This window comes from Bacillus rossius, chromosome 1, assembly GCF_032445375.1.
Source record: "Bacillus rossius redtenbacheri isolate Brsri chromosome 1, Brsri_v3, whole genome shotgun sequence".
NCBI classification, from domain to species: domain Eukaryota; kingdom Metazoa; phylum Arthropoda; class Insecta; order Phasmatodea; family Bacillidae; genus Bacillus; species Bacillus rossius.
In genome coordinates, this window is record NC_086330.1 from 116062454 (window position 1) to 116083617 (window position 21164).

At 36.7% G+C, this 21164-nt stretch overlaps 1 protein-coding gene across 9 annotated transcripts in view; it reads right to left on the bottom strand.

Moving 5' to 3' along the window:
* The window catches only part of LOC134542760 (armadillo repeat-containing protein 8-like), a 160270-nt gene that overhangs the window by 84772 nt on the left and 54334 nt on the right, over nt 1-21164 (bottom strand). For all 9 annotated transcript variants that reach the window (XR_010076852.1, XR_010076851.1, XM_063387293.1 and 6 more), the window contains 3 exons: nt 10463-10623; nt 9327-9489; nt 7972-8214 (listed from right to left, as the gene is read on the bottom strand). Coding sequence is in view for 7 of the 9 variants with exons in the window: in XM_063387293.1 (XP_063243363.1) it covers nt 7972-8214; nt 9327-9489; nt 10463-10623 (567 nt within the window). In the remaining 2 variants the exon portion in view is untranslated. The remainder of the gene's footprint in view (nt 1-7971; nt 8215-9326; nt 9490-10462; nt 10624-21164) is intronic.

Sequence of the window (21164 nt, forward strand, 5' to 3'; positions counted from 1 at the left end):
ACATATTCTTAGCCACATTTTCGTTAACTCATCCAAACTGAACGGTTTTGGAATTTATCTCCCTGTGATACAAAATTTATTTTACTAGACAGTGACAGGATGTATGTGTTCTTTTTACCACAAAACCGAAACTATATGCTCTAAGTCTGTTCATAGAAGCATCCCTCCATTTAGTGTTCTCGTGTTGACCAACAGTACTTCCTTCTTTCCAACTCATGAATATTTTTTAATGTTGTTGCATCCCGAATCAGGTTTTCGAGGATAAACTTCATCTTTGTATCAAGTTCTTCAGGACACATGTCTTCAGCACTTGGACCATACTCCAAATCAGGACCAGGAGTGTTGTTTGGTCGTCTCTTTTTATTTGGAGGGCCATCTTCATACTGGAGACAGCTAATTTTTAAAACTGTTTGGAAGTATTTTCCTGGGCTTCGACCAAATTTGTTTTTCCATGGGATGAAGTGCCACCTTGGACCTCTGACATGGGCCAGTCCAGCTCCCATACAACGAGCGTGATAAGAGCCTCTTTTAGCAAAGTTTACCCGTTTTTCATCTGAAAACTTAGCTAACATACTCATATATCGCTCAACCTGATTTTTAGTTTTGTTAAGTACGAGTCTATCAGATTTCATTACCATAGGATCAAGAGCCTTTTCAATAGCTTTCATAATCCCCGACTCTTTCACAAATGTCACAAAATTTTCATTGGTATTTTTTTCTTTTTCAGTATTCTACACGGCATTATCTTTGAAAGATTTGTGCAATGGGAGTGCATGACTTGATGTAAGTTTTTGGACATACGCCATTGCTAAATTTTTTAGCAATGGCGTATGTCCAAAAACTTACATCAAGTCATTCTACACGGCAGTTTTCGTGACAACCGAATACATGATGTGGACCATTTTTTATGTCAAGTTTCAATCGAACGATAGATGTACCAACAAGAGTTGTTCCAGCAATTTCGATTGCTTTTCTAACGCCGCGCCGGATTTTAATCTTACTATTCTTGATTCAAGCAAACGACGCGCAGATGGTGGAAATGACATATTTCTGGAAAATTTGTGAAAAAGGGTTTTTTTTACAATGTGGTTTGCACACTCAATTTTTATGACTTCCCTTCCGTAAGGAACTCGCTGCTTTATTCTAGAGTAAACACTGAATCTCCGTCACCAAAGTAAGTATTTTAACAAGTGCTGCTCAACACTCCCGCAGAACCCTTCTACTATTATAGTTTGTTCCATTACAGTGCTTGAACCACTAGAGTTTTTAAAGCAAAGATGTTCATTCACCTTTTTGTCTTTGAGTCTTGCAAATTCGCATGCGAAGCAATACTTCCTTTTCACTCCCAGGTACAAGAGTTGGTTTGTTTCGGCTCTGATAATGCAATTCTTCAAAAGAAAAAAAAAGTTAATATGCACATTTTGACTGGATGTTATAAGTACTGAAATATTTTATTTTATGAACAACAGACTATAGAGTAAGCATTGGTGTAAACAGGAAGATAACACACCACTCCACTTAAATTGAAACTATGTCAGTCAGTCTTATTCCAGCCGCCGTCCCCTACGACACTAATATGTGGTGTATCATTTTCTACGTTTCCTATGGCAATAGCTAGTTTTTTATTCCATTCTCTATCATTTTCTTTTCTTGGAAAGTTGTCTTTGCCGAAACTAAAATTAAAAAAAAAACCATCGTAGTAGTAGCGTTAAGAAAACTTATGCAAATCACATGTACACATATTTCACTACACAAATCTTATCACATTATAGGGTTGTGCGAATAGTGTATTTTGGTGGTCGAAAATTTTGAATCGAACATGAATTTATTTTAATTTATTGCGAATAATTTCAAGGTCGAAAAATTATCTTACATTTTCACTTAGATAGATACATAACAATACAGAACACATGTGAAAATAGTAATACTATATTAACTTTTGCAGACAAAGTGATAATTGTACCATGTTCATTAACCTATTGAAGCAATGTAAACATCATTAATATGCACATTTCTCAGATATAAATATTAAAAAGTGCAGTGTTGTACTTTTTAAAATTAAAATTAAAATCCAAATTCCATGCCCGCAATGAATAACGGAGGGGGGGGGAGTTGAGAATTTGTAAAATTTGAAGGAAGTAGGCTGGAAAATAACTTGTTGCACTCATGGGTGCCGCGTGTTGAGATCCTCTTCAAGAGTACTATACTACCAGCCAGCGTCCCACTGTTGAGATTCAGCGCTTCGTTTCGTGTTGTCACTGGGCGTCCTCACACGTACATACCCACACCACTTGAGGCAGACATTCCTCCAGCTGCCCGAAAGTGGCGAAAGTAGCAGCAATCTCCTGATAGTTCTGTAGATCTCTTTCCAGGAGTGTCAAGTGAAGGCTGACATTTCACGAATGTGGTAGCACGGTCGTGGGCGGCGAGTGCTAAGAGATGGTGTTATCATCTTGTAACGCGTATATTTATACGTAAATGTGTTTGTATGTAAATCTGTTTAGTTTCGCTATTTAAAACGTGTTTATCTTAAAACGTTCATTGGTTACCAAAAAGTAATCAGTAGGTAGAAACCAGAGTCTATAACTGTAACTGCCATTTTTACTTCCACGTATTATTATTATAACGAAAAAAGCAACCGTTTTTGCGGAGCGTCACAATACGACTGGGCACATAGCGGTGGTGAGGACTGCCATACACACAGTGTGTGAGGTAATATTGCGTTAAATATACCCTGCATTATTTGAATGCTGATATTGTTCCCGTAGATGCTAGCTGCCAGACGAACGGTCACGTGTCACGGCTTGTTTTGGTATCAATTCAGGTCCTACATGTACTTGTAGGTTATCAGTGTTTTTTCATAAGACAGCCATCTATTAAGGGAAATAAATAGTTAGATATAACAGTGTATTATTTTTGTGCTAGAGAAGGTTGAATACGGATTCAAGAAAAAAAAATGTTTTATTAGGTTAGATCGAGGATTGTCAAAACTAGTCCAAATGACAATAACGATGCTTTTACCTGGAATCGCGAAGTGTCGTATGATTAAGAGTCTACTGTATATCAGCAAATAAGTAATGATGACTATAATATCTTATGAAAAAAGAGAAGTTTGGCTTCACCTGAGTAACAACCAGCAACTACAGATGTGCCTGTAAATATTAGCAATTTTAATCTTTGATATTCGACTTCCGAATGTGAATAGTTCATAAATAACTGCGCAACTATTCGTGTTTACGAATATCCGCACACCCCAATACATTTTCTATTTTTTGTGACTAATATTGGTATACTAAAATTAAATAAAATACTCATTTTTAGGCAACTAATAAGATTTTCAAACTGTTGTCTCATTGCTATGTGGATTCATTCAATGTAGCTTCCTAAGTAAAAACAAAATAATGACTGATAAAGGGATTTATCTTTAAGTTACATTCATAAAGTCGTCTAAAAATTTACAATTATTCTTTCTCCTCCGAAGAACAGAACAACTTAAAATGTTATGTAATAATACAATGGTATATGTACCTACCGGCTGCTTAATCTACTGAGCCTTTTATTTAATGTAAACATTAGCATGCAAGTATGAAATCTATTATGAAACTTTTCGCACAGCGAATCTAAGTTGTTCCAAAATATGTAAAGTATATTTAACCTATCTAAGGTACAAGTTTCAAGTTTCCACTTTTGGTTCACATTGTCTTGAACTCCAACAAAAAGGGAGGGGGGGGGGGGGGGAAGAGAGAAACTATCTCCAAATTTTTGCTATCTCAGAGCTAGTGCACTGAGATTCTCAGGGTAGACGAATTAAGTAAAAATTATTGACGGAGTAACGAATGGTGCTAAGAAATTAAGTTTGTCGCTGAATATGGGTTGAATTACCCAACGTAGCCATGTTAATTTTTTAAGTCTTACACATAGGAACTGAAATAATATGTATTGAATTGTAAGACACAATATTTTTTATAAGCAGCAATTAATTTAAAAGTTGGCTAATTGTAACTAACAATTTGGCTTGGACAGTATAATACTCACGTGAATGAAAGCAATACAACCGAATTGAGAACCTCCTATTTTTAAGTCGGTTGAAAATTAACTTGTTTTCATGCTTACCAAATATAATTTTCCACGTAGAACTGTTTGTTTACTCTTACTTTTAAGCTGAGGATTTTTTGCCTAACTTACACTTACATAAAAATAATCACATTTCTTGAATCAGGATAGTTTAGTTTGCAAAGCGTCACTTGATTACATTTCAAATTGAAAAAAATTGGAAGTTTTTGTTAAGCACATTATGGAGCAAAATATTTTTTGCCCAAACACACTTTACAGTAAATGGAAGAAATAATTAAAACTATAAAAAATTTGGGTTCACCTTCTCTTCAAACCTTTAGCTTTTCGCAGCACATCCATGCATCTCTGAATTGATAGCACTGTTCTTAGCTTTCTTCTCGTCGTTGACACAGTACTCCACACCATTCAGATTATTTACTGGCACGGAGGAGGTGGGGTCAGATTCCGTTAGCCGAGGATGGGTCCGAAGTAATGGCAACACGGCAGCCGGCTGCACGCTCCCGCGCGCAAGACAGGCGCAAGTGAACCTACTCGCGGCCAGAAAAAATAGCTGAAAATGCAAAATACGAAATATTTCTTGTTCTAATAAAGTTAGCAGTATGCCACCGCTTACTTTTTTTATCTTTACTTTAAAAGGAAAAATTCTGCAGACTCTAAATATTTGTATATCTTACAGCCTGTTTTTTAGACCACTTTTTCGGTTTTCCTTAATTTTAAAAACGTAAAATAAAATACTTATCAATACTTTTTCTACAATATTAATCTGACAGATGATTTCTGTTGTAAAACTGCAGCAAACAAGCCAAGTACGAAATTTTTATTTGAAAAATTGTAGAAGATGTAGAAAACACTTTTTAACCTACAATTCCCTATCAAGTCGCTGGACCAGGGACGGCCTTAACGCCGGTGACAGCTAGCCTAGCTGATCCCAGCTCCGGAAAATTCGTGACCAGAGCGCACGTCTCCCAATTGAAGAAAAACACGCTAATATGAAATAGATGTGTTAAATTCTTTCAAGACTCCGATCTCAGGAGCTTCTCTAAAAACTACGGCATGCCTAACATTGTTAAATGTTAAAACTTCCCAAAAAAAAAAAACAGGTACTAATATTAAGAATAATTAGAAAATAAGTTAAATAAAAATCCATGGTAATAGAAATAAGAGTGATAATGTTAAGATGTAATATATTTAAGTGGTTACTTAGGATAAGTTTGTTTAGTATTAGAGCGTAAGAGTTTTCACTATTCCTTTTGCCACGCGCGCGGTACATATGTAAGTAGTTGGAGATAGGTGATTCTAGTACTCCCATAAGTTATCTGTTTGGTATGTTAGACATAAGCTTCCGCTTAAAAGAGGAGGGAGTATGTGCCGTTTATCATAATTTTTGGGCACAAGTTTTGAATTTTAAGTTTCATTTTTCATTTTTAAAGAAGGAAACCCAAAAATAAAGTTGCATTTTTAATATCATTTAATTTTTTTTCCATTACTGTACTCTCCGACTTGATCTTGTGCAACCCAGTGCACCTGCGCTTGTTTGCAGGCCTAATTAGATACTTTTGCTGACTATTGGTTATCGCAGCATCTCGGCCGCTGTTTGCATCACGTTTTTTTCCTGTAACAGTATGACTTTTTGTGCTAGCGAACGCTACCCCAAGCCCCGCGATAGCAGCTTTCATTTCTCAGAGGCAAGCATAGGTAAAATGTTTGGCAGCACGTCGAGGAGCATATTGCAGTCCTCGGCGACACCTTGAGATGGTCCACATGACGATTTTTCCAGGCGACTTAGCAAGTTTTAACCCCCCTTCCCTTATCACCCACCTGTGGCTTCTTGGGAACTTCAACCCGGAGCATCGACCTCCAGTGAACCTGCGCAGGGTACATGGTCTCTCCAAGGACATACGCCCTTGTCCGACAGAGCCCTCAGACAGGCCTAGCGGCGGCTAAAATCCCTAACCTTGCTCTGTCCGCTGGTTGCGAGTGCGCTCAGTGCACTCTAGCGGATGTTTCTGTGACCCTCCAGCCAGTTTCTCATCTTGGCTGCCAGAGCACACAACTCATCGCTCCCATATGAGACAGCTTGTCATAATCGACTTTGGAAGCAGTCGCGGTGCGATTGCGACCTTAGTTTATCCCTGGTGAGCGCGCGGCGAGCGCTTTTGCAGTCTGCTTCGCCCCTTCGGGCATCTTCGGATACCTTCAGGCCATTAACCTCTCCCCCCCCCCCCCCCATCCCACCTTGTATGGGCGCACTAACTTTCTTTAATTAGGCACGCCGACGCCATTTTTAAACATTCGGCGGGCAGCATCTGGACAGTACGGACCACGCGTCGCGATTCGCGAGAGTACACCTCAGTATTATTTCCAAGACTTGACACTACGTCATGTAGTCTGGAACGTCAAGGCATTGATGCCTTATTTTTCTTATTTCTAAAATTGGCTGCCCGTACTAGTTTGTTTTTTTCATCTAAATTTTTTTTCTTCTCTCGTCATGGCTACCGCGGACTTCCGCGCCGGGAGTTGCCAACTATACTCCTGGAGCCAGCTAACGTGACTTCACCCCGCTGTTTGTTTTGGGTAAGTGGTCGTCATATCTTCACTTCCCCCCCCCCCCCCCCCCCCCCCCGTCTTTTTTGCTTTTCCCTGGCATAGTCTTGCCCAGCCTTAGCCGCCTGTTAACCAGTCTAAGCAATTTGGGACTTTGGTTACAGGCGGGGTTCAAGAATTGGATACAAGTATTAGAATGGAACTTGATAGCCAAAATTAGCAGTCCGTGATTGGGCTCATGCTGTCACAAGTTTTCTCCCCACACCGGTCAACATACCAGTTTCTTCATAAATCGAATTCTTCTGGACTTCAATCTACAGAAACCTCCGGTGCCAGGACCGCCAGTTTTCAGGACATCGGATTTGGTTAAGTTCATTTCAAAAGCAAATTAAAAAAAAAATGTAAATGTCTTTCTTTTGAGCCTGCGAGCTCACGTAAAACCAGGGTCAAGTTTAAGAGATACGGTTGTTTTACTTTTATATGTATTTTGTTGCCCCTGCACTTAAAGATAAAGATAAAAGTGAAGAAAAAGCTAAGTAAATAATTTTAGTAAAAGGCCAGTTATATAAATCAAACCATCATTTTTTTATTTCATTATTATTCATCCTCGATCCACATAGCCTCCTAGAGTTTCTAGTAAATTCCTTTGTATGACGTCTGGGCACCTCTGTGATAATAATTGTTTTTGTTTGTGGGCTGACGCTTCCAAGGCATTATTTTTTACTTTTTTTTTTTTGAGTGTTTGTCTGAAGCCCAGCGTACGTTACAAGTTGTTTTGTGTGACGCAATTTGTTCTTTGACATGACCTATGAATTTTTGCAACAGAAAAAAAACGGTAAAAAAAGGGCTTGTGTCCGAGAGAAACATTTTCAGTAACCAATAATCAACAGTAACAGTTATTTTAGGAACTTTATGGTTTTTCAACACTCAATTAGTTTCTTCAAGAGTTCATGAATGTGCACTCTAGACCAATGTAGGCTAGCCGGAGGTCTAGAAAGTTACATTGTGATGGGTCAAATCTCAATTTTCTCGAATTAGAATCAGAAAGAGTACCTCGGATCTATACCTCTAATTCAAATCTATGTTTCAGAGGTCAAGAATAAAATAATGTACAAGAAATAAAAAAAAAATTATTACTATGATGTTGCAATATTCAATCCCTTAAATATTTGTTTTGCAAATTAATTTTCCTGAATCAACGTATAAGGTTAAGTTTATTTACATAGTTATGAATTAAAAGTACAGTACTATGTTTCCTCCAATACTTTTCTAAAACTTTTTTCCTTTGACTCTCAAATCTTCCAAATACTGGAGATTCGATGGTCTACGAAGGCTGAAGACTGTATGGTGTACCTTGAAGGCAGCCTGCTTGAGGTCCTGGGCCACCCGCACCTCCTCCTCCAGTCGCGCGGCAGCGTGGTTGGGGTGGAGAGGGGGGTCGGGCTGGTGCCGCAGGAACTCGGCCAGCGCGGGCACCAGGTGGTTCGAGACCGAGGCCAGGCGCTGCAACTCCGTGTCCACCTCCGTGAGGTAGGCGAGCGTCTCCGCAGCCACCACTCGCTGCTCGCACGGGTGGTCCTTCTTGCAGAGCCGCACCTGCGCACGGACCCGACTAGCCTGGTTCCTTCACCTTCCATGGTTTCCCAAAATCATTCCAGGCAAATACTGGCCAAAGGCCATGAACGACTTCCTGTCCCAATATCCCTTGTCTGTGTTGCGAGTTGCTTTTTCTAATTAATGACCTTCGCCATCGAAGCGACGTAACACTTAAAATTAAAGAAAATTGATTATCAGAAACATTAGGTTCATGTTATGTGCTAAGGGATGAAAAGTATCCTGACAACACTCATAAACTATGGCAGCTTTCCATGATAAGAGGAACAAGATTAGAACTACCATGGTACTGTAAATTAAAAATATACAAACACAATTTATAAATATATTCTTCAGAAAAAATTTAATGTCCAGGTGTACTTTTGTTCTTTATACCAAATGCAACAGTTTTGCACACATCAATATTTTTTTAATATTTAGAAGAAACATTTTTATAAAGTGAAATAATTTTCATAAATAAAAAAAATCTGCTGCATATTCTTTGCGTAATATTAATGTACTATTTCCCCCCCCCCCTTCCTTTTTGGGGACCTATCTATAAAGACAACTACTAAATAAATTTTATAATAGATACTTCTTAGAATATAATTCAATGGAACTGGAAATTGACATATGAGAAATTATAATTTTTTTAAGAAAAATAAATGTAATTTTATTATGGTGATAAAAACTTTGAATATTTTTATATATTTCACACCCAAGAAAAGGTAAATAAATATGTATCCATACTGAAGCAAATTAAGCAGTTTTGATGCAATTGTCACATTCAGGTAGTCCAAATGGGTAAAAGTCTGGTAAAATCAATTAAGCAGTTTTGATGAAATTGTCACATTCAGGTAGTCCAAATTGGTAAAAGTCTGGTAAAATCTGTTTGTACAGTTAAACTAGTTGTACAGACAAATTATGGAGAACCATAAGTGTCTGTAAAATATAAGTTTGTCTAGTTGTAGGAACTGAGTCAATATCTACCTCTCAATATATACCAAAATTAGTCAATAATCAGTGTCTGCATTAAAGTACCACTAACAAAAAATTGTGTGATAACCTACAGTGTACATCCTAAAGATTTTAACTTAAGATCTTCAGCAACTCACCAAGCATGGCAGAGTCTTGAACACAATTTTGGGGTCTTCAGCACTTATTGCTTTGGCTCGATGCAGGTACGTTAGGCATTTTGCAGCTGCCATCTGCATTTCACTGGGCTTGTCTCTTGCCATCAACCCCACCAACAAGTCTGGGATGCACTTTCCACCAAAGCTGAGCAGAACAGGAAAGCTCATTTAATACAAATATTTATATTGAAAACAATGTTCCTCAACACAAAAAAACACTAGAAAAGATAAAGCTGACCAGCTAACTCAAAAATTTAACTATATTTATAATATATTTTAAGAGTTGAAGAAGGTTATTGTATTGAAACCAGCCAGGAGAGATGCTACCAAGTGCAACACAATGCCGTGGCACTGAAGGTACTGCCAATCCTTCCACAGAAGAGATCTCCAGATCTTAAAAGACAATCCAAAATCTGTTGCTGGTGAAAGATGGATCTGCCTCAGGACTAACATGTTCTACCGTTCAACAAGACAGGCTCAGGGTGGAGCGATGTGATATTTTGGGTCCATTAGAGACTTGACCAATCAGAGAGACATTATCCTGCTAGAACATTCCGCCAGAACAACGCTGAGGAAGTGTGTAGCACATTCCGAGAAAACTTCACTTTGTGACAAATGAGATATCGCAATCTTTGAACCAGTGGTTCCCAAACATTTCAATTGTGATCTTACATTATGACCACATATTCACTAATATTTTTAATCATCTTTTACATACTAGTATTTGCACTTATGAGGTATTATTTTAACTGTAACACATAACCACCTCAAATGTTAAAATACTATTAAAAGAAAATAATTTCTCATACTTTCAATGACAAAATACAATATTGTCAAGTGCCAATGTTATGCCAAATAACAATTTTTTATATATACTCACTCACTCATTGGCACAGTAGGCTATAATTTTACTTTTAACATGTCAGTATATTAAGTAAATGATTTTCAATTAGCAAAAAATAGATTTTCTAGCAGGGGACACTTCAGTGCAACCTAATCAAAATATTTACTACTCAATTATTAACATTTATAAATCCAATTTTGAGTGTGCATCGATTTAAGAAAAAATATTGATGTACACAACGTGACCTGTTTTGTAAGTTGAGATGTTACCGTACCTGGTGGTAGCAACTTCAGCAGACACTTCAGTATTCTTGTAGCACATGTTGGCCAAACACAAAACTGTTGGCATCTGAACTCTGTAGTGTGGAGAGCAGAGCAAGGCAGCCAATGTTTCAACTGCTCCTTGGCCACACAGCAGGTTCTGGTTCTCGGCTGTCTGTGGTCACAAACCATACAGCATGAAAGAGCTAACACACCAGATGTCTGTAAGTACCTAATACAAACAGCTCTCTACAAACAAGATGATATTTTTCCATGATAAACAGTGCAAAACTGCAATGGCATATGTCCAAAAAACTGTATTAAATCCATAAGTGTTGGTTGTATTTGGCAAGCTGTTACCAGTTTTTATCTTTGTTGTTTACTGCCCCACCTTCCACGTGGGATGTGAACAGATAACACCTGCTTGCTGTAGTGGTTTGCCTCCTTTTTTGCATCCTTTTTCTTACTTCAATTTTCATCCACCATAAACAACTACGGGCGCAAAAATTTTAAAACTTTGGGCATACAGTAATATGTGATTTAACATGTAAAAAACTGGAGGAACTCAATTTATGGAAAACCCTAAAATAGAGATCCTCACATAACAAACTACACTGTTAAGTGATGCTCGGATTATTTTTCTTCTATTTTTTTCTATTATTACTAAAATATGTTCCAGACGCAAAGCTAACCATACCTTTCACAGCAGTAGAAGTGCAAGGGCACTGGGTTAGAAGTCATACGAGTGAAATTGAGTCATTGAAAAGTTTAATTCAAGTGATAAGTTTTTCTAGAAGAAACCTGTTAAAATTAATACCTTAATTGATATTTTCATGTTCAAGGCACCATGTAAATCTACCAAATTATTTTCAGGACAAATACTTTATTATAATTTGACTATATACTTACACAATATTGTAATTTATTTTAGTTTAAATAAATCTTAACATTCAATGTGACAACCTTGAAAAACCTATACAAATAAATATAATTTAATACTCCCAGGACGGTGGACATTCTGTTACACATATACACAAAGAACCCAAAACCTATTTTTCAACTTAGTTAAAATAATTTTTAGTAGTTATTTTCAATAATTTTTTAAAAATTTTAGCTATATGTGGCTGAAGTTATTTAAAACTTCATTGTGTACTAGTAATTAGAATTTTATTTATCCTGACTATTATCATTTTAATGCAGTCAGATCCAAGGATGTTCTGTTATTAAAGTAACAAGATATGTCTGTAGATATCACTTTTATGTCTCCAGCATCTGTTTTTGTGGGCCAGAAAATTCTTTAGTCGAACATGGTATCTCTTTAGTAAGTGCCGTTCTTGAGTGCACCCCAATGGAATGGATGGTGCTTTCTATGTGCGCCTCAATAAAACTTGATGGTCCGTAGACTAGCTCAAGCACAGGGTGAAGTATAAGCAACTCATCGCGACACTCCTATGTAAATTGACAATACATTTGATAGGTTTGCACTATGTGGAAATTGCAGGCTTTAATTTGATTTGAAATTCTAACTACAATTAATTTTTAAAATGTAAAAATTTTTTCATAGCACTGAATAAAATGTCTGCTTCATATATTAAAATAAACTGTGTAATTTAATATATGTTGGAAATGTCGGTAGTTTGCTAGTTAGTGCTTGCAGGAACTAAAGTGTAAGGAACTGTGTTTTTATAGTCTTCAAGCAATGTTAATGTGTATACCATTTATATTATATGTGATCTGCTAAATAAAAAAAAATGTCGTACTCTTTTATAGCACATGTAAAGAAGAAATTGATATATCACTTGAAATTTTAATCAGTATATATTTACATATCATATGCATCATAAGAACACCACAACAAAGTTTTTGTGAGTGCTGTTTTGAATAATCACTTAGGTGTATTAAAATTCTTTCTTATTTGTAGATATGAAAGTTAACATTATGTGTGTCTGGATTTTGTTAATGGTGTTTGTCGAGTTTTTCAATTCTTTTAAGTGAATATAAAAGTAAATATATGGAGAGAAAAAATTAATAAAAAGATAAAAATACTGTTTGATAAACACTTATGATGTATACTGTATATGAGTAAGGAAACAGATGACAGTCGTTTATGTCAAAAATTAATGCATTGTTTTCTTTCAAATAACAATGCAGCCCCTCCTTAAGTCATCCTGGACCCGCCCCTGCTTTAATGTCTAGGGAAGGGTGTTAATTTGTAAATATTTGTTATGTATAATAGCCACATATTAGGTTTTTTATTCTATTGGTACACAGTATTGAAATGTACTGTGTGTATTGTACTAAAAACTGTGTTTTTTAAAATTATTTATTTCTATTTTATTTCTAAGCCATATAAGACAACTTGCTTCCTTAGCTGTCACATGACACATAAAATATTGTGCCGCTAATTTTGTAAATCAATGGTTCAAAAGCGGAATCCAGCCGGGAATTTAAGTAAGAATCGACATCAGCATTAGAATCAATGAAATGTCTATATTTAACTCTTTTCTCTTATAATAAGCTCCAGAAGGAAACGACTGATAATGTCAAGCTGGAGACCACAACTGCCACAATAATAATTACACCAGGCCAAAAAATGTTGACTTCAACAATTGGCCAAAGCCAAGTTCTATTGAGTCACAAAGGCTGTAAGGACTTAGGGCCTAACACTCATAAAAACAGTTAACTGTATGTTGATTAACTTTATCTACAGTACTATGAATCCTTTTTATGTTATTAGAGATAGACAATTCTGCAAATTTTTGGTTTGAGCCTAATTCAGAATTTATACCTTTGAGTCCGAGTCTAGACGTGGTTAATTTGTAGTTGAGTTGCGCTTGTGAAAGTACACGTTTTTTTTATAGAGTATAGTAGTATATTTATTATGCTGTAATACTGAGGACAAAATTAAATAATTTATGCAGAAACGTACTAGTAAGTATTATATTTTGGTAAATTTTAAAATTACATCGTTCATCATTCGTACTGTAATGTAAATGTTATCCTTCTGGCTGGGTGGGTGTGACCTTAGTTTCCGACACCACCACATTAAATGCTGGAACGAAGGGGATGGGGAAGGAATGGGGATTAGGTAAGTGTGAAAGGTCAGGACTGTATCGGGTGGGATTCTGTATCTTCGCACTTATTGATTATGTATCGCCTTAGTCCAGAAAGTGCACTCAAATACTACTCCCTGCTTGTTTGGTTCATTAATCACTCTATTTATTCCTTTAACACCGATTTGTACTTTATAGATTGACGGTAGGTGCTCCTACTCTCTTTAGCTTTAAACCAGAGACCTTCAGCTTTCGTGACCTGAGTGCAGTACAGCCTCACTATCCACAAGTTAACCTCTACCAAAGTACTTCTAAAGTCTGTCTTAAATACGTCTTTTTACAACCATCAGTTGATGCCGATATGTTACTCTACCCTTCACTTGCCTTCGGTTCGTAACGCTCTCTCCTCGCGGTGGCCTACCCCACCGAGTGCTCACACACGCTGCACGTCAGCGCTTCCTCCGACAGTGGCAAACAAACTGCTGAATGACTAAACTGCTGCAAACTGACCGGTCTCCAGAGCTGATGATGCGAATCCACACACTCGCAACGGCACAACCAAATCTTATAATATATCCAATATTAATTTCCCTTACAATTACCATCCCTTTTGAAGAGTGGAGCATCCCAGCGACAAATTAAATAAAACAAATGTTCAAGACTACAAAATATAAGTAATTGTACATCACATTAGTTTACATCAGTCTCTGTTACAACTGTCACAGCAGAGGCTTGCGAGTTCCTAGCATCGTAAGTCTTTTTTTTACATAAAATAAAATTTTTCTTAAACATTACAATCAAACACTCACTAAACCACAAACTAAACATAACAGACAAGAATAAACAATACTAAGAACAGGAATTTTCACATTTTCCAAGTTTTCCACAAACTGTACTATGCGATGTCAGCTAAAATCATTTTTATCTAAAGTTACACTAGCAGGTAGCCAACCAAACAACTGTGCTTGATGATTATTTAAATGCAACTGAAATTCAGGAATGTGAACTACTTGATACACAGCATTTACATACAAACTATCAGTTACAGTAGCAAGAACTTTTAATCTATTTGATATAAAATCGCACGAGGTAGCATTACTAATCATTCTATTTCTGGTAATAGTTTTAGTTATAGAAGGCATAGATATTTTAGTGTTTTAACAACCAAATATGATGTCAATTTGACTATAGTCTGCATATATTTGTTTAAGAAAGATTTAGTCAACTTTATAACAGTTGAACACAAGTTAATTACATTTTTTTCCCAAAAACAATCATGTTTCACAAGACGGCTCGCTTCTATCATAGAGTACAAACTCAGTCTTACAAACAGTGATACTATGTGTTTTACAATTAACTAAACAAATCTTCTCATTCCAATAGGCTGTAATAACTTATGTCAAAGCTCCATAACAAAAATCATGAGACATGAATTTACCATGTTCCAATAAACTGGGGACAAAAACAGGATAAGTTTTCAATTCTACATGGTTGATTTCATTTCCAAGAGGGATTTCAATGATGAGCCTTAACAAATTATTGTGAATAACAGCTTGGACAGTCGATAAAATATAAAACACACGTTTTCAACTCCAATGTGAAAAATAATGTGTGTAGGCAAAAAAAAATATCTCGTTTATGGTATTCAAAAAATCTAAAAACATACTAGGTTTGATTACCACACTACTGAACTTGTGGTTGACATTTGTTTCTACGTATTGGCATGTATTACATACTAGATTGTAAATCTACTCTGGAATGAACAGTAAATAAATTCTGTAGCACGTCGACATTTTGACTTACGTACATTCTTATACCAAGATTCAAAATTAGTTCAGTAATCTCAATATTACATAGCATTATGCATTACATTATTGGTGACATCAGCTGCAATACTATTAGACTTCACAGTCAGATTTTCTACACATTAATTCAGAATTTCCAGATCATCAGAAGCAATACCAAACATAGCTTTAACCCTTTAACTGCTATTTACTTGGCTGTTATTTCTAACAACTCAGTGCTGGCATATTTTTAACAAAATAGTGAAACTAACAAAATTCCAAATACATAAAAAATAAACTAGTTAGTTGCTAAATTTTTGTTTTCTTTGTTCATATTCACTTCATTTACACTTCACTATAATTTTTTTTTACAGATCAATAGTTTTTTGGTGTGTGATAATCACTGAAACATGGCACAACACAAAGTGCAACTCTGCACAAATCACAAACATAACGAGATTATCGTCTTTTCTTTTGGTATTCCTGCAGACATGGCAGTGCCTCGTAGGATTTTTCTTCTTCTCTGCAGCTGGAACAAGGGTGTCTCTGAGTGAGGCACACTGGTGTGTCGGAGTTGGAAGTTAATCTGCGACCCTCTGGAGAGGTTTTCGTCTCTTAATATTTTTCCAGCAATTGCTGTACTTAAGTGCTACTGAAAATCAGCTAATTGAAATTTTTTTTCCAGTTTTAATCATGTACAAAGCATGTGCAATAAGGAGAATTATGTCGACTAAATAAGCTTGCTCTCTCTCTCTCTCTCTATATATATATATATATATATATATATATATATATATATATATATATATATATATATATATATATATATATATATATATATATATATATATATATCAATTACTATTTCAGTTTTCTTCATACATGCTCCCATATTCACGTTGTAATCATTCACACAAGAGAGCTTTACAACTTGTTTGCCTGTTTTGTGATTAGTTTTTCAGTTTTTGTCATACTGTCATCGTGCACTGTTGTAAGGATGTAGACATGATGCCTGTTATGCCACTTCAGTGCTGTCAGTGAATCTGTGTGTTTAGCTAAAGTTTCCTCCTGGGTCTGTTTTGACAGATCTGGCATTCCTTTGCTATTTTTTTTACAGTGTCGCATGCATTTGTTTTATTTGCATGCAAAAACCTTATAATAGGCGACTTGTTAAAATTGTCAACAAAGAGAGAGTGGCCTTTGTTGAGATATGACAACATGGGTTAATTTACAAAATTCTCTGGATCGGCTAAATTTGTTTGAACTTTGCAGAAAATGACAAAATGAAGAATGTAACTACATAGTTTCAAAATCAAAGAAAACCAAAAAATCTAACACCAAAACGATGGCATTTTGTTTACATGTACAGCTTGAACGACAAGCGGCCCTTAAACAACACAATGCACAGGTTTTGAAACGATACAAAATTTTCAGTATAGCATTTCTTCAAAAGATCAACCATAGGTTTCAATTTTTTTTCTCTAGTTTCTAGTTTTCTGATGGCTGTTCATTTCAGAGAAATTAAGCATGCTCAACAAGTATCTGTCTCGCGACATTATTTGAGAAAATATTGGAGCATGCATAGGTGAATCTGTTGACCCATATTCTGCTATTGAAAGATGTTTGTTTCTCACCATTAACATTGTTACAGCAAAAAAAAAACAAACATACATTTTGTTTTTTGTTGGTGTAACAAGCCATTTCATAAGTCGCGAGGGTTGGCCGAGTTCAGAGTTTTTTTTTACTGTCTGTAAACAAAAATAGTTTGTTTCTGAAACAACTGTACATATTTACAAAATTGTTTATGAGAAACAACTCAAAAAATTCAATCTCTATGGATTCTGAGGTGACACTACCTGTGATGCCAGCAGTACTTACATCAAAATCATGAACTAAATGCCTAGATGCCACACATAAGAAGTGTTGATTTTCTTTACATGTGAATTTACTTTTTATACACGTTCGTCACCACTATTGCTTGTTTCACTTCCCAAATAGCTTTCTTCTCTTTCTAAACTTGAGAGATTCGGTCCTAACACATTGAAGTAATTTATAATTTCATTAGACTGTAAAATACCCACATGTCTTTTTGTTGCCATGCTGTATTGTCACACCTAGGTACAGTCAATCTGTCACTCCTAGTCACAATAATTACAGATATCACTAGTGTATATGATTTCAAGTTTACCAGACAGCAGGGTAGCTGTGTGCACTGTACCGATACACAGCCCACACACACACACACACACACATATATATATATGGTTAGTAGGGCGTATTTAAGGACATATAAACAGTGTTTGAGGGGGCCTAGTCAACAATGGTCCATGGTGTTGGTAAATATTCGACTTTTGAAGTGATAGGGTGACGGCGCCAGCACCAGAAGAATTAGCGGCAATCGGCAACCGCCTGAACTTAAAAACGGGCCAATAGGAGAGGCCTCTGGTGACGCTCGGCGGAGGTATAAAAGAGCCGCCCGGTGTTTTCTCGGGGAGTCGGTCCGCTGCGCAGAGTCGGAGCTCGTGTCGCTTCGCGTGAGAAGTTTTCGCTACCCGCGATTCCGGGCTGCGGAATCGCGACCTGAAGTTGAACTGTCGGTATTATTAATACTGCCCGCGGAATTGGGACTGTATTTATCGAATTCACCAACGCGTCCGCGGTCCGGGAAACAACAACTCGCGCGCCGGAACTTCGCCTGTGTGAGTGCTCTGGTGACCTAAAGTGTGTGGTGCCTACTGGTGCATCTCAACACACTCCCTGGGACAGCTGTCACGCAGACTGGAGACTGCAGAGCCAGCGCAGCATTCGCAAGGTAAGGCATGGTCGCCTTGAGTCGGCGCCAGCGCATTGTTGGACTGGAAACTCCCCTCATCTTACACTGTGATTCCCGCTACGAGACGTTATCGCAGAGACTGTGCCATCTAATAGTAACTGTCCGCGGTCCCCCCAGAGGTCCTGGGGGTAGAAATAGCCTACCGACAGTTTTAGCCCGGAGCAACCCCCACCCTTATTTAATGTGTAGACGGCATCTACGTGTTGTGTTGGATACCAACAATAGAGACTGAACTTGAATTGGACTGTTGTCGAGCCGGGTGCCCTTCGTAACGTCCTGCAGTTTCAATAACATTTTTTTTCTCTCTGCTAGTCACATTGTGCTTCAGAGAACTTTAGCCATTATCAAGTATAAATGTAATTCCAATGTTATGTTATTGTTTTGCCTCCATTTCCTTAATATTATTAAAATTTCTTGGAAAATCACATATTGTTTATTTGTACTACAGGTCAGTCTCCTTAATTATATTTTAAAGTTATGGCAAACAGAGCTAAATAATGTTAGGAACCAAAGGATTTCCTTTTGCACTCGTGTATTGACAAATATCATCTGCCATTCATGCAGTCCCGTGTTTGTAAACAAACGAGGTGTTTGTTTACGTTTGGGTCACATCAGTCCAGCATAACGTGTGCCTGTCGTCATATAAGTGTTACACCACAGCACGTTGTCGACAAAAAAAATACAATTTTAGTGCTCTATTTTGAGAAAGTGAACCAACAGAAAGTTGTGAACATGGCATCTAGGGCGAAATAAATGAAATAAGTTTAATCTACAGCTGCAGCAGCATCACAATGACTTGAGTATGAGTTACCTCGACCATTGCACTGGCGTGCATGTTAAAGCACATCGAGTTAACTCAATCATAACCGTAAACGGTTAATAAATTTACCTCTTAGATTAAATAAACATATTTTCTGTCTGATGATAATATTAACAAATGTTTTGACAAAAATAGGTAAAGCATTCAACTTCTGCTTTCAAACAAATTACTTTAGGATGAGCTAAAGAAAGATTAAAACTATTATCAAAACTGCTGTTTCCTCACTAAGCCTTTGATCATTTTCATGAGCTGTATTTACTAATTATAACATTTCACCCAACAAATTACAATCTTCTGACAATGATGACTCAATAAAACTAATTAAAACTATGTAATCACTGTCAGAGATAGTCACATCATACTTGTAGCCTTTGTGTTACTTCACTTTATCTTGGTTTTCCATATTTTTTTTGTGTACTGAAAAATGACTTAGCTTTCTTGATCAATCTACTTCTGGCTTATCTATCATACTTGACCACATCACTTCATTTATTGTAAATAGATTCAATGATTAGGACTTCTTTGGTAACTAATTCATGCAAATTTATACCTATTTATTGAAAGGAACATCTTTATCTAGCAGCTCTAACTCTTCTTTACATGACATTTGGGAAAATAACTTTAACAGCTAGTATCTTTCCTCTATCTGATGGTAACTACCTATTCGCCATGCTACTCAATGTATTGGGGACTGAGTAACTCAGTTGGAAGAGATGGTTACACAATACTTTACAAAATTCCCTTTACTCATTCTGTCTGCCCATCAGTGCACTTTCTGAGGAAGTAACATTTTTTTTTTCCAAGCCATAGGCTCTGTTTTTCTACATTTGTAATTGTACGGTTCAAATTTCAATTTTGTACAATCTGTACCTCATGCTAAAACTTCAACTTCTCCCAACATTTTAAGTGGAAACATATGCTTGCCTAGGTCATTAAGATGCTTTGCTTTCATGTCATCAACACATGCTTTCCCCAATGATTGCTGATGAGGATGTTGAGACAGGGTAATTCTTTTACCAACGCCTATGTTTGTCACACAACCTTAATTGTGTACTACTTCTTTTAACAACTTTCAGGTCTACTACTTTTGTTGCTATTTTTTCATTCAATACTTAATACTTTGTTTTATTTTTATTCTGTGTGAAACTATGACTACAAGTAAAGCCCGGGACACACATATCCGCACCGTGTCCGTACCGCACTCGCCCCGAGTCGTCTCCGCAACACGGCCGAGTGACGGTGACGGAGATGGGAGGCCACACTGTTCCGAGTGTTGGCCGTGCAGACGGGTCAGTATTCGTTTTGCATTCCAAGACGTTAGTCATGTTGAGAAGTTTTACAAATAGTGAGTTAGGAATGGTGGCATTAGCATTGGAGGAAGAAGATATTGATTGGAGACGAAATCGTCGCCGAAGAAGAATGTGGGTGCACAATGCGTGGAAAAAAAGGGGCGTTGAAGGGGAATTTGTCTCGCTGTTGCCTCATCTGAAGTGTGATGACACGAAGTTTTACGAATATTATAGAATGTCGATGTACACATTCAACCAACTGGAACTGATACTGCAGGAGAAACTGAGGAAACAAGACACATTTTGGAGACAATCAATAACGCCTAGAGAACGTTTGGCGGTATGTTTGAGGTATGTAAACATTCAAAAAATAAAATGCAGGAATGTACTTTGCTGTTTAATTTACATTTGAACAAAACTACCCTCTAATTAAATTTTAAAAAAAAAATACATTCTCCAAGCAAGAAACATAACAATGTTGCTTAGTCCCTTCCTTCCACCATTTTCATTTCGCTATGTCAAACTTATTAGTAATTTAATTTTATAAAAATTAATTTACGAGATACACAATTAAAAATCCACATGTAAATTTCTAAACATTTTCAAACTGTTAACAAAAATAATTTTCCCGATTGATAGTACATATTGTTGATGTTATTGTATACTGTTTTGTGATGGGAATATGTTTAGGAGCTAAGGAAACAGAAAATACGGCTGTTGATCAACATTGTTAGATGTTGTTGAAGCAGATGAAGCTGTTGATGATGATAACCATTCTGCTGGCTGTGTAGGGGATGTAGTGTGTGGTGGCATACTAGATGTTCCTTGGCCACTCGCATTCATTTGTAACTGCCTGAATTCGAGGTCCTGCACAACAGCAAAAATTTTTCCTTTGGCTTCATGCAGCATAATAGGGTTGAGAGATTTTAGAGTAGGC